This window comes from Lycium ferocissimum, chromosome 7, assembly GCF_029784015.1.
Source record: "Lycium ferocissimum isolate CSIRO_LF1 chromosome 7, AGI_CSIRO_Lferr_CH_V1, whole genome shotgun sequence".
NCBI classification, from domain to species: Eukaryota; Viridiplantae; Streptophyta; class Magnoliopsida; order Solanales; family Solanaceae; genus Lycium; species Lycium ferocissimum.
The window spans coordinates 51,650,689-51,664,806 of NC_081348.1; the positions used below are offsets into that span (position 1 = coordinate 51,650,689).

General features: G+C 36.9%; 2 protein-coding genes across 3 annotated transcripts; one reads left to right on the top strand and one right to left on the bottom strand.

Annotated features, from left to right (window-relative positions):
• The first annotated feature begins 2,309 nt into the window (after positions 1–2,309).
• On the top strand, positions 2,310–4,976 carry LOC132065601 (bi-functional coumaroyl CoA and feruloyl CoA ortho-hydroxylase F6H2-2-1-like). The gene is made up of 2 exons (XM_059459063.1): positions 2,310–3,195; positions 4,267–4,976. Exons 1-2 carry the CDS (start codon positions 2,699–2,701, stop codon positions 4,838–4,840), a joined length of 1,071 nt encoding a protein of 356 aa, XP_059315046.1. The 5' UTR covers positions 2,310–2,698; the 3' UTR covers positions 4,841–4,976.
• Positions 4,977–5,330: 354 nt separating this feature from the next.
• LOC132065600 (uncharacterized) lies at positions 5,331–11,951 on the bottom strand. 2 transcript variants are annotated; one of them, XM_059459059.1, is made up of 13 exons: positions 11,671–11,951; positions 11,246–11,341; positions 11,060–11,137; positions 8,822–8,902; positions 8,523–8,742; positions 8,382–8,440; positions 7,374–7,423; positions 7,183–7,270; positions 6,829–7,083; positions 6,639–6,731; positions 6,301–6,405; positions 6,030–6,146; positions 5,331–5,686 (listed from the first exon to the last, which is right to left on the bottom strand). In XM_059459059.1, exons 1-13 carry the CDS (start codon positions 11,734–11,736, stop codon positions 5,612–5,614), a joined length of 1,383 nt encoding a protein of 460 aa, XP_059315042.1. In that variant the 5' UTR covers positions 11,737–11,951; the 3' UTR covers positions 5,331–5,611. The 2 variants fall into 2 exon arrangements, with proteins under 2 accessions (XP_059315042.1, XP_059315043.1); XM_059459060.1 differs by lacking the exon at positions 5,331–5,686 and having other exon boundaries at positions 6,301–6,383.
• Positions 11,952–14,118: the final 2,167 nt, after the last annotated feature.

The window sequence follows — 14,118 nt, forward strand, 5'->3', positions numbered from 1 at the left end:
CTTTCTCTTCTTTTTTTTTCTCCTTGGGTGTTTTCCCCTTTTTTTTTTTTTTCTTGATTTCTTTTTGTTTTTTTGGGGCTTGAGCCAAGCCCCTTTTATATGAATTAACCACATGGGGAAATTAATTAGAATTCCCATGGGCTTGGCACTTCATTACCACCCCCTTTTATAATTATTGGGCCCAATTATTTTTCATTTATTCTACCAAAGTTTCAATGCTTATTTCAAAATTTTCCGAAACAAATTTCCAAAATTCCACCTTGCCCTTAGCCTTCTCCGTGTTTTTACATTCAAGTCTCCGTAATTGCCACACACTTGCTAAAAAATTCAAATATCTCCTTTCTCATAAATTACAATTATTTCAAATTTTCCAATTATGCAAAAAAGGCGGGATATACTAAGACCAAGGTTTAGGGAAATAAACGATTGGGCCAATCGGGTGGGGTAAATTGGTGGGCCGATCTGTGTAAATTGGGTAGTGGATGATGATTTGGGTGAAGTCGGTTAAGCCGATGAAACGGGCCGGTCCGAATTTTGGGACGGAAATATCCTTTTCCTTGTATTTCTTTTGGCTTCTAAATAAGATCAAATATATTACGTAGTAATAATAATAATAATAATAATAATAATAATAATAATAATAATAATAATAATAATAATAATAATAATAATAATAATAATAATAATAATATAATAATAATAATAATAATAATAGATTTCATAATTTAGCGTTAATATAGTAATCTAATCATTAGTACATAAAATATAAACGAAGCGATAATAGAGTAAAATGTTACCTAAGTTATATCTTATATATAATAAGTAAGTAGCGATGTACGACGTATTAATACTTAAAACTATTAATATAGTAGTAGAAATTATAATAAAATAAAGGTAAAAATAAGCTATTGATTTATCAATTAGAATAGAGGAGGGGCAAAATTGGGTGTCAACAATGAGCAAGTCATAGTTCATAACAAAATTAATATGCTACTAGAAGGCCTTTCTAAAAAATACAACATCAATTGATCAAACTTTAGTTCAATAGAAATAAAAATTTAACATGAATAGTAATGTAACTACTCTTTAATATAATCCTCCCCACATGATAGACATAAATAAAGGTTAGTGGAAGTTAATGAGGTTGGTAAATGCTTGGTGGAAGTAATTGTTAAAAATATTTACCGACTTATGGGTCTTTTTTAATAAAATATAAACTTATGAGTCAAGTTTTATATTTAAAATTTTTGAAATCATGGTTTGAAACCCCAAATCATGCCTTTTTGGATGATTTGGGGTTTCAAACCATGATTTAAATGTATGTCCAAACGTTTTCATCTGTAGTTTCAAACCGCATGTCCAAACGCCTACTAAGTTGGGGATGACCAACTTTAGTGCGTTCGGCTTATAAGCATTTTGGATACTTATCAAACGCGGATTTTATATTATTAAATCTATATTTTTTTTTTCTAATATTTAAGTACTTTCTTATTTGAAATGTATATTTATTATGTTTACAAATAAATAAATTATGTACATTAAAATGTTGAAAAACAAACCTCCTTGATATTCGTGTTCATATCTAGAGATAACATCTTAATAATTCAGACATGCATTCATATTGATACGTCTTAATAAATCAAATAAGGCCTCAATCACTAACTAGAAGTTTTAAATTTGAGATGAATTTTTCTGTGGTCCCAAAGTAGGGAACGAATATAATGTGAGGGAGAACCAGCGGCGGAGCCACATAGGGCTGAGGGTGTTCATCTAAACCCCTTTGGCGGAAAAAAATACTATTTTTACAAGGTTAAAATTATTTTTTATGTCTATATAGTAGATGTTAAACCTTCTTAGGCTTCTTCGTGTGTTTACTTTTTTATATTTTGAATCCCCTCGACGGAAATCCTGGCTCTGCCACTGGGGAGAACGCCAACTTAAATGACATTGTGACCACCAAAGATCGTAGTGGATTATAAGTAACTCTATCATCAACCTGAGGTTCCGGGTTTGGAATGGATTCTATCTTCGGTCCCAAAGCCGATATCAGATACAGAATGAGGAAAAATGCCAACATAAATGACACTATCACCACCAATGATCGTGATGGGTAGTTAGTACTTCCATCATCAATAAGAGGTCTCGAGTTTAGAATGGATTCGCCTTTGCCCACAAAATGGTATTGGATATAGGTTGAGGAAAAACCCCTACTTAAATGACACTATCACTATCAAATATCGTGGTGGACTGTAAGTACCTCCATCATCAACTAAAGGTCTCAGGTTTAAAATGAATTCGCCTTCGGCCCAAAGCCGGGCTACTTAAATGACACCATCACTATCAAAGATTGTGGTGGACAATAAGTACCCCCATCATCAACTAGAGATCTCGGTTTTGAAATGGATTCGCCTTCAGCTCCAGAACTGGCCTACTTAAATGACACTATCACTATCAAATATCGTGGTGGAGAGTAAGTACATCATCAGCTAGAGGTCTCGGGTTTGAAATGGATTTGCCTTCGGCCCCAAAGCGAGTACTCGGGTTTGAAATGGATTCGCCTTCGGCCCCAAAGCGAGTACCGGAAACAAAAAGAAGATACTCAAACTAGATAGCTATTTTCTCACTTTGAGGCTCAATTCAATATCCTCCTCAACCTTTTGCAATCAGCATATCACATTGATTTTTCACTTCAAAAAAAATGTCAATTGCAGAATTTCCAAAATCATCAGATCTCATTGATTTTCTAGTAAACAAAGGAAATGGTGTAAAGGGTCTTTCCCAAATTGGCCTAAAAATTGTTCCTCAAAAATTCATTCAACCCCACCAAGAAAGACTAGATATTTCCCAAATAGTGTCCTCAGAATCCATACCCATTATTGATTTCTCAAATTTCAATGACCCAAAAGTTGCAAAATCAATTTGTGATGCAGCTGAGAAATGGGGTTTCTTTCAAATTGTTAATCATGGAATCCCAGTTGAAGTTCTTGAAAATGTAATTGAAGCTGGGCACAAGTTTTTTGAGTTGCCTGTTGAAGAAAGAAGGAAGTATTTGAAGGAAAATTCACCAACTCATACTGTGCAACTGAAGACCAGTTTTAGTCCTTTTGCTGAGAAGGTTTTGGAGTGGAAAGATTACCTTTTTCATATATATGATTCTGATGATGAGAGCAGTGATTTTTGGCCTGCTGTTTCCAAGTAAGATAATAGCTCATTTGGCACAAGGGATAAAGGATAATTAATATTAAATTTGAGATGAGTTTATCCCACATTTGGTTGGATTGTGGGATGACAATCCCGAGATAATTAATCCCGCAATAATTAATTCTGGGATAACTTGTCCCCGAACCAAACGACCCCTTAATGTTAAATACATCAAGTGCTGGCTTTGTTTGTTTATATTTCTGGTTTTCTTTATTTGGAATAAGCTTGTTGATCTGAACTTTGTTACCTGATGTTTCATTAGAGTCTCACATTGGAGCTGTGGTAATTTAATCCTCACCTCACGAGCTAGCTTCTGGGGTTGATTAGTACTATCACACAACCTTTAGTCGTTCTTTGAAGACAAAAGAACGTCTAACGCAGTGCACTTATTCCTTCACTAGATAATCTTATCCTTGTGTGTTTGTGTCAGTGGTAGTAAGCTATTAGATCCCAGCAAAGATCTCTAGTAAATCCACAACTGGTGCAATATTCCAAATGGAATGGCAAAATGACAGGAAGAGGAGCTGCGTGGTAGAGTCGTGGAAACGTTTGTTTCTTCCATATTTTGGATCTTAGTGAAAGAATATGTTACTGTTGAAACACATAAGAACTAAAATCTTAGAAAGCAGAGCACTATGTATGGATGGTATGAACTGGCTAACTATGATGCTTTAAATAGACCGATTTTTATATCACCTTTAATTCGAATTAGCAAAAGCAATGTCTCCTTGCATAATATGGATTCCAAACATTTATGATCTGCATGTGAATGAGTCGAATGATGTATCCCTTGGTCCATGAGTGAATCATCTTTCCAGGTATTGTGAAAGATGTTCTACTAGAAATATTCTTGTTAATGCTTCGAGGTCATAGTGTAGCTTAACCTTCGGAAATTCTTATCCGAATTCATGTAAGAAGTATTTGTCTGCTTAGAATGTTGAGAGGACTATTATCACATTTGGAGAGAGAAGTATAAACAAAACAACAAATGAATTTAAATAGCTTGGCCATTCTATCAGTATCGATCTAGACCATTTTGGACTAATTTCATTTTTACTTCTACAGAGATCAGGTTTTGGAGTACATGAAGTGGGCTAAACCTGTTATAGTAAAGCTTCTTGAGGTGCTACTCCGGAGACTAAACGTGAATCGTCTTGATGAACCGACGAAGTCTGTTGTAATGGGCACGCTGATCGTTAACCTCATTCACTACCCGGTCTGCCCGAGTCCTGAGCTCACTGCTGGTGCTGGCCGTCATGCTGATGTTTCTTCAATCACTATGCTCCTACAGGATGATGTTGGTGGCCTTTACGTGCGAGAACCTAAAGGTGATGGCTGGATTCACGTGCCACCAGTCAAAGGGGCTCTGGTGATCAATATCAGAGATGTCCTTCAGATCATGAGCAACGATAGGTACAAGAGCGTTGAGCATCGGGTGATTGTGAATGACAGTAGAAACAGAGTGTCAGTACCAATATTTGTGAATCCAGCACCTGACGCAGTTTTTGGTCCTTTGACACAAGTACTAGAAGATGGAGAGAAGCCATTGTATAAGCAAGTTATTTATTCAGATTATTTCAATTATTTCTTCAGTAAAGGACATGAGGGCAAGCAAGCAATTGAATTTGCAAAGCTATGAAAAATCTGCTGATTCTAAACTCTTTTCATCTATGTATATGGGAAGTGGAGTCAATCTACATAGTAGATGGCTTCGTTTACTTTGTTGGCCTGGTTGTACACCATTTAAACTATTCTATGGCTTCGTTTACTTGTTACCCTGGTCGTACACTATTTAAAACTGTTATTTTTTTGTTTGGTTTCCCATATTCATTTTGAGCTCCGACTAATTCGGATTTATACTTCATCAAAGGGGGAAGCGCTCCGTATAAAAATTATTTTCATTTCTAGAGCTCGAACCCCGGACCTCTGAGAATTCTATCTATTTCACCACAATCCTTAGCGGTTATTCAAACTATTATGACAGAAAAGAATATAGGTAGACTCTTTACAATGTTGTTATTGTTGTTGATGCTCGCCTTGTAAACACTTTCTCCATAAAGTGGGGCGAAACGAATATTTTTCAAAAAATTTGCGAAAGCAAGATTTTGATAATCATTGAAGCCTCTGAAGAAATAAACAGTAGTCACTTTTTTTTTATCAAATGGAGTATGTCGAATTTTGATTATCAAATACGTAATTCTACAACAGATTCACCCTAACAACAAAACTCAAAAACGTAAAAAAATCTTCAGCCAAAACAAGAATGCCAAACAAAATTGACTTTGCTCTGTTACGTAGCCAAGGAGTTCGTTGGATGGGCGTATCATTGGCTGGCCAGAGCAACAAAAGTCGTATGGCGATCAGTGTCGCGTTTATCACACTGTAAGCTACCGATAATTTTTATTTTATTTTACTGTTTCTCTTTCTTTGCCAAGGATTCTCCTTTATGTTCACTGCCTGCAGACACCACATAACCTGCTCCAACCTGTGTCAAACGTGCAAAAATGGAGTACACTTAGAACATGAAAGAAAAGAAAGACAGTAACCCTCTCTCCACCCACTACGCTCGCATCCACCCACAATATTCTAAAATGATACGTAGTAGCCATATTATCAACAACAATAAAGGGTAGCTCGGTGCACCAAGCTGCCCAGGTTCAGGCAGGGTCCACCCCAAAGGGACGTATATAGGTCACACGGACAACTTTAACATTGCTCCAAAGTTCCCCTTCATTAATAACAACAATAATAATACTAACACTAATAATATTGTTTGTATTATTATTACAAAAAAAAATATACATACGTGAAAAGGAGAAGCAGGATACCTGGCAATCTTTCAGTACAACACGTTCTTGGAGCTGTACATTACTGCAAATAACAGAACCTTGGATCGAGCAACCATCTCCAATAGTAACATGGTCCATTATGACTGAGTTGACAACCTGCAAGGACAAGCCAGAAGGAAGCAAGTAACTTAATAACCAGCTAGACGATGTATGTGGCAGCTGGATTTTCTGAGGTTGTGTCATTCTTGTGTGAATGGAATGTAAGTACTAACTGTTTCCCTTTCTATTAAAGGTAAAGAATGAATTGTACCTTCACATTTGACCCAATCCGACAATGTCGTCCAATGACAGACTTTTTCACACTGCATTTGTCGCCCATTTGTGAACCTTCTCCTAGCATACAATGTGGTCCAACCTAATCAGATTAATACCTCAGTCATGAAAACCAAGATCCAATTTGCACAAAATTCTCACATTACGCATAGAAAAACAAGATTCAACAAGAAAAATTAAAACCCAGCAGAAAGGATATGATGCTATATGAACTACTTTATTTGGCACTTAGCAAGAAAATATAAACAAAGATGACACAACATGCGCAACAACATAATATCTGCATATGTAACCGCAAGAAATATTGCAACTCACTGTAGTTTTTGAACCAAGCTCGGCTGTAGGATGAATGATGTTGTTCTGAGGAGAGAAAGAATAGCCCGACAGATGACTTGCATCACCTATGACCTAAATCATAGAGAAAGGAAACCAGCTCATAAGCAGACATGCAAACACATATGCTGTAGATATAAGCAAAAATACAAGGCTAAACAGTAAATCTCACATCTCGATTTATGTCACTGAAGGCCTGAATAGAGTTTAAGCGTACACAGTAATTGTTCTTGCTGGCAATATATACACAGCACTTATGAGTCTTTCTTGGAGACAGAGCAGAACCATCAGGACCCAAAGCGTATAGTTCATGAAAACTTTGTGTAGAAGCATTGGTCAGCAGTTGTGACAGCATAACTTTACTATCGACATCCTTAGAATTCCCATTTTCTTCTGCTAGCCCTCCATTTTGTGATAATTCAGATCTCTAATACAATTTAACATCATCAACTTGTGGAGAATCATGGATGGTAAGTAAACAAAGTTAACACGTGGCAGAAAAAAACATGCATTGTAAGAGACTTACTAGCTGGCTCCTCACAAGATAAGGCAACACTTCACGCCTCAAGCTCAGAAAATTTTCTTTCTTATTCAGAACCTCTTGCAAAACGGTTCTACAGGAACAACCATGAACAAACCCATTTAGAGAAAATAGTAGCATAATGGATAACACTATTGACTAAAAACCACTCGAAAATGAAAAGAAACATATCGAACCTCTTGAAGGCATACATATGAGCATCCATTAGATCAGCACGAATCTCCATCTGCAAATTAAAGAAAAAGGATAAGATGGAGAGGGAAAACTCCACCACAAATAGCATAGGAGCCTGCATATTTGGATGTATCTGCACGCATGCACTATTTTAATGATCTAATACATTTTTATGTGAAAAAAGAAAAACAGGAAAGGTTCTTGCAGGGAGCAGCAAGTCCAGTATCTCATGTTGGTTAAACAAGCAAAAGTTAATACTCCCGCTGTCCAATTTATGTGAAGGTGTTCGACTGAGCACAAGAATGAAAGGAAGACTTTCGAAACTTGAGGTCCAAATAAGCCATAGATCTTTATATGGTTATAAATCATCTCATTAAAGGTAAAATGGGAAGTTTAAAGTTAAATCATTACTAAATACATAAAGGTATCATTCTTTAGGGACTGACTAAAAAGGAAATAGTGTCACATAAATTGGGACAAGGGGAAAAAAGGGCGGGGCAGCCCGGTGCACTAAGCTCCCGCTATGCGCGGGGTCCGGAGAAGGGCCAGACCACAAGAGTCTATTGTACGCAGCCTTACCTTGCATTTCTGCAAGAGGCTGTTTCCATACCTCGAACCCGTGGCCTCCTGGTCACATGGCAGCAACTTTACTAGTTACGCTAAGGCTCCCCTTCATAAATTGGGACAAGGGGAGTAATTTTTAAAAAGAACTTAAAACTAAGGCATTGGATATAGAAGAAATGAAAGAAAATAGATCATATAAAGAAGGGAAAATTCCAAAATATAACTAGCCATTCATAGCCAAGCTGAATCATAGATCGCGAGGAGAAGAAGAATACCAAATCATCAAGCAAATCTATCAATCCTTCACTTATTTCCCCTCCCTTTTCCCATTCATTTCTCAAGTATACAGGAATCAGGCAAGAGTAGAAGAAAAAGGTATCAGACAGAAAACTCCTATCTTAGTGATTTCATTAGCTATTAGTGTCGTGCAGATTGGCATCATTTACCTGGCCTACAGCTCGGAGAATGCTCTTCTGGACACGAATATCTTTCTCAACTTCAGCTCCTAGAGGATATCAAAGATGCCTAATAAGGGAATAACACCAACTGATGCATGAAGGATGTAAAAGCATATGCAGGGGTCTCACCAGCAGCTACATGCAACAGAAATTGTTTAGTGGGGTCCAGTCCTATAATGTTATGGCGTGCCGGTTTCTTGGCTTTGTCCTTTCCACCAGAGGAACCTGACTCTGATGGGCCACTGATAGGAGTAGAACAAAGCATTGCAGTCACTGCAGCATCATGCCGTCTATGAGCAGCTGCTACTGCCCCAGGAGGAATATCAGAAATAAGATCACCACTCACAACCTGCATAAGAAATCATAACTAATTAGCTCATTGAAGCATGCTTCCTTTGTTGAAAAGCTCTAATGATTAGAATATCAACCAAAATGTCTTTTGCAGTCAGGTGGTGATCAATGGCCCTAAGAGCTCCAGCTGTCCCGACATCCTCGGGGACTGCTGCAACCTGAAGACAAGGTAACAACAAAATAAGCACCTTTATATCAACAACCACAGTAAGTTTTTTTTTTTTTTTTTTTCAAAAAATCCACAGTAAGTTAACATGGGCAAATAAGTATAAGGATGAGCAGTAGATATGTCATGTGAATTTTTTAATCGTTAAACTAATAGACTTATCCTGTTTAAAATAGTCAAAAGGGCCCACTATAAATATATTTCGAATGCAACAAACAGCTCTAACTTTAAGAAGAGCAAACTAATAAAGAAAATATTAGGTCTGGCGGAAAAAAAACTTAGTAAGTTCGCGAACAAGAAGTGCACGGGTCTTGCGGGAAATTGTAGGACCTGCGAATACACATCTTCGAAACAACTGTAGCTTACTTTGGAAGGTAACCAGTATCCCATCGAATAGATTTTCACACTCCAGCAAATGCAATAAGAAAATTTAACAAAATTTGATCATGTCTTTTTAGCATTCATATAAAGATTCTTGGAGGAAGTGAGGACCACTGCAATATAAACGTTATATATATGAACTTCATATAGTTCCCTTCCATGAAAGTTATTATCCTTTTTCACTTTTTAGCAAGAGACAAATGAAGGGTATATAAAGATGTAATTGTACGAACCATATACTTTTTAGCATTCACTCGTCCCATTCTCCTCATTGATTGTCAGTATCAGTTCTTTATTCAAAAAAGGGCAGCCCGGTGCACTAAACTCCCGCTATGCGCGGGGTCCGGGGAAGGGCTGGACCATAAGGGTCAGTTCTTTATGCAAGAGGTAAAGAAATTTCATATCCTGGCATATCTGTTTTTCCCTTAAGTGATAATTAGAGAGGCCCAAGCACATATGAGCAGAATCAAAAGGAATTTGCTTAAGAGAGGGATTCGATTCTTACTATCTTATCAAAGAGACAGTAAGCTATGAACAGTTGGTTCTTTAAGCTACAATCAATAATTCCTTATTTCACCCACATGTGGTACAAGCTTTAGTTCAGGGCCATTTTGCAGGTAACATCCACATTGGTTTCAAAAGTTTACCTCTGTTCTCCATTGTCCAGAAGCATAATACACTGCTTGCTGTAGGTTAAATGTTACATTATTTACTAGCCTGGCAGTAACTTGGTATATTTGGTTATATCTGATATGCGCAAAGGTGGTTTCCTCCTTCCCTATAGCCTATAAGTCAACAATCTACCAAAAGCAGTATACTGTGTCTGGAGAGTACAGTTGGCAGACTTGCGAAGCAACCACAGTTCACTCAAGCATGAATTTTCTCATTTACCAAAACCCTTCTCTTTGTTGTTAAGTGTGAATATGACCAAAGAACTTCTTGTTCTCTTATTTTTGTATGTCCATTTCTCTCCTCCTTGTAACAGAGAAATCCACAAGGGCATATTGGCACGCAGTTTGAAACTCGATGGATGATGGACCCGCCCCTCTATCCTTCTCCACTTAACGTTTGTTGTATTTGTCCCTACTTCACATCCACAAACTATAAAATATCTCTTTCCTATAAAATCCTTTCCTGCTGATCTCTATGTTACATGCTTCACAGTTTTCCCTACCTACTTTGCTACGGAGAGTACCACTATATATCAATTAATCCATCAACTATGCCGTAATTACAAATTAGTTTGGTCTGCTATATGAATCTTCTAAGTCTATTTCATTTTAATACGACACTTTCCAAAGTAAATTACAAAGTCCCAAAATCTCACTTAATGCACGAATATGCTTGCAGCATGAAACAATTGAAGTGCTGAAACAAAAAGTATCCAGTCTATTTTTATTTTTTTTAATGACAGGGGAACCTGCAGCCGCTACCCTTCGGGTGCGCACAGGGTGAACCCAGCTCCTGTGTAATAGCTCGCAAACCAAAAAGTATCCAGTCTATTCTAACCATCTTACTACTATTTCTCTACTAATCACATTTAGTAGAACAAACAATACATATGTGAATCACCTATCATGTCTGCAATCTCAATATGCCAAATCTCACTTAGTTTAATAACACTGACAGCTGAAACAATTACACTAAAGTCTCTAATACAAACTTTTACATAAGCTTTTATTTCCCTCGTCGTAAATTTTCCTTGACAGTTTCACCTCGTATTCTCATTCACGATTAATATTTCTCAAAACCGTGATCCAAGAATTACCTCAACATGTAATCGATCAACATAAGCATTTGATATCCAACCTCCAACAAGAAGAGCTGCACTTTCCCCTTCAACAACCTGATAAAATTACCACAACCAAACACACAATTCAATAAACTAACCCTAATTTCCATAATTAACACAAAAAAAGAAAAAACAGAAAAAAAAAAAAAAAAAAAAACTCACAACAATAAAATCCTTGAGATTGTTTTCCTCAAAATGCTCCAACACATAAGACAACACTGGCCGGTTCGCCACTGGAAGCAAAGCTTGTGGCACATCCTGCAAATTTCTTTCCCACATACATCAAACTTTTCTTTCTTTTATTCACTATTTACATCAAATTTTCATGGAAAATAACTTATAAAAGCATAAGCAACAATGGGTAAGGCCTTAAAGTGTAAAAAAAAAAAAAAAAAAACTAAAGAAAATAAAGGGTACCTTGCAAATTTCTTTTGCCCATACATCAAAAAATTTCTTCTTTTATTGGCGATTTACTTCAAATTTTCATGGAAAATAACTTATAAAATCATAAGCAAAAATGGGTAAGGGAATAAAGTGAAAAATAATTGGCAAAAAAAAAAAAAAGAACCTAAGGAAATAAAGGGTACCTTAGAAACAAGAGGGACAAGGCTTTTTGAGAAGCCACCTGCTAAAACTACTACTTGAAAATCCATGGCTATGAAATAACTTACTTTAACTGAGATAATGGTGTTTTAGGTGCTTCAAAGAAAAGGGTTTTGTGGGTTTTTGATTGGGGAACGATGGAGGAATCGCAGGGAAGAGTTTTTTCAGGTGATGGGGGTTTGGGGGTTGGGGGTATTGAGGTTTAAGGAGTTTTAGAGTCAATTATCGAAAAGGGAATGGATAAATAATTAGTAAGATTGGTTTTCTTATAGAGAAAAAGACATCATTTAACCCCTGAACTTGGCATTTAAAACTCGCTCGAAACTAAACTTAACTTCTATTTATTTACCCTCTTAACAACTTACGATTTAATTATCTTCCCCCTAAGTGGCCCGCACCGGTTGAGGGGGTACGGGTAGTATTAGACACGCGCGAGCTAATTGGTCCACGTCATTTATTAATTCCCCAACTTATTTTTACCCGTTCCCACATAAAACCCGACCCGGCCCCCAATTAACCCGACCCACCCCCAATTAAATCTACCCATCCCAAACAAAACACCCAACCACTGGTTCCAATCGACACTTTTCCCTTTCCACTACACAACCAAACCTCCACAAACCGATCATTGCAAAGTTAAAATCCGAAAATATACGTAAATCTTGTCATTTCGAGTGATATTGAAGATTAGTTAGCCACAAAGGTACACGATTCTTGTTGTTCTCGTTAGGGTTTGTCTAGATTTCGATTTCATTTAAAAAAATTAATCTTTAACTTCGTTTTCTTTTTTTTTTTTTTTTTTTTGGTGTAAATGGTAATGAATCTTGTAATTTTTCATTTGTTTTCAATTTTAGGTTTTGTGAAGAAAATGGACGATGTGTTTGTGACTGCGAGGTTTAACCACGGAGGTAATTTAGAAAAAAACTTCTCGTATTAAGTATGTTGGAGGTAGTGTGACGATTATTTTGATGTTGATCTTGATAAATTCTCTTATTTTGAGCTTGTTTACTATGTTAAAGAAATCGGTTATAATGTTTCATCTTGTTGTGTATATATTAGACCACCTAAATGTCGATTTGTAGTAGAAGTTAAAAGTGATAGGGACATTATTGGTATTGCACCTCAATTAAAAAAATGGAGATATTGTTGTAATTTTTCTGACTCATCTTGTTGAGGAACCTATTGTGGTCCCCCATGCTCTTCCACCTATTACCCCTGTGGGTGGGGAATCTTTTCTTTGCTTTTGATAACCCCACATGTGAAGATATAAATGAAAAGGTAGGGGCGGTGAGGGTAGTCAAACATTTGGGGGTAGTGAAGGCTTAGGGTTTGAAGAGAATTTCTTGGTCTTGATGAACCCTTGGGTGGGCCTTCGGTACAGCTGCTATCGCACTGCTCTTACTTCCGCGTGATGATGATGATGATTGAGACTTAGAAAGTGAGAGTGAATCTGAGGAGTCTGACAATGTAGTGGTAGAGGAAGGTGAAGAAGAAGAATTTGATAGTGATGTTCATGAGGAGGATAGGAATCTAAGGAAAGATAGGGTGGCTCTAAAATCAAAAAAGAAGAAAGATAAGGCTAAGAGATCTGAAGGGATAGATTTAGGGCCAAAGGGTGTAGATATGGGACATGATGAATATTTATCTAGGAGTAAGAGTACTTTTGAAGGAAAATTGGGTGGGGATGAGCCATTTTATGACTCGGATGAACTGTTAGCTTTGAAATAGAGACCGATGATGAAGTCGATGACGAAGGTGTGGTTGAAAAGCCTACAAAAAAAAAGTCAAGGAGACCAAAAAGAATTAGAAATAGGGTTATTTTTTATCCGAGTGTAAAGAAATAGTTTGGGAGACCGGTCTTGCATTTGAAAGTGCTAAGGTTAGGAAAGCACTTACTAGGTATGCGGTTCAATAACATGTAGAGTTGGATAAATATGTCAATGAACCTTGACTAGGGTGAGGGTAAAGTGCCTTGTTGGTCGTCCATGGTTATTGTTTGCCGATTACGATTCTAGAACAAATGATTTTGTTGTGAAGAATTATAATCGTTCACAAGTGCAATGGCACAACAAAGAACAAGTTGGTAAATTCTTTGTATATTTCGAAAGGTACAAGGATAGAATTATTTACGAACCTGGCATTAGAATTTTGAGCTTCAAAATTTGGTAAGAAAGGAATTGGAGGTGTATATTGGTAGATTTGTGGCAAGGAAAGCCGAAGCATTGTTTTGCAACAAATCATGGGTGACAATGTAGAAGAGTTCAAAAGAATTTTGGATTATAGGGATGAGCTTTTAAGGACTAATCCAGGTTGCACATGTGTGGTTAAGTGAGTGAAGAAACTTTTGAAGGTGGAATCAAAAGGTTTCGGTCTTTTATATATGTTTTGATGCCATGAAGAAGGCATTCAAGGTTGGTTGTGGGAGCAATTGG

What these genes read in the sequence shown, in the direction of transcription:
- LOC132065601 (XM_059459063.1), top strand. Translation starts at nt 2,699, where the DNA reads ATGTCAATTGCAGAATTTCCAAAATCATCAGATCTCATTGATTTTCTA. An exon ending in TTTTGGCCTGCTGTTTCCAA is followed by an intron (nt 3,196 to 4,266) that starts GTAAGATAATAG and finishes TTACTTCTACAG; the next exon opens with AGATCAGGTTTTGGAGTACA.
- LOC132065600 (XM_059459059.1), bottom strand. Translation starts at nt 11,736, where the DNA reads ATGGATTTTCAAGTAGTAGTTTTAGCAGGTGGCTTCTCAAAAAGCCTT. An exon ending in ATCTCAAGGATTTTATTGTT is followed by an intron (nt 11,138 to 11,245) that starts GTGAGTTTTTTT and finishes TAATTTTATCAG; the next exon opens with GTTGTTGAAGGGGAAAGTGC. An exon ending in CATATGTATGCCTTCAAGAG is followed by an intron (nt 7,271 to 7,373) that starts GTTCGATATGTT and finishes TTGTTCCTGTAG; the next exon opens with AACCGTTTTGCAAGAGGTTC.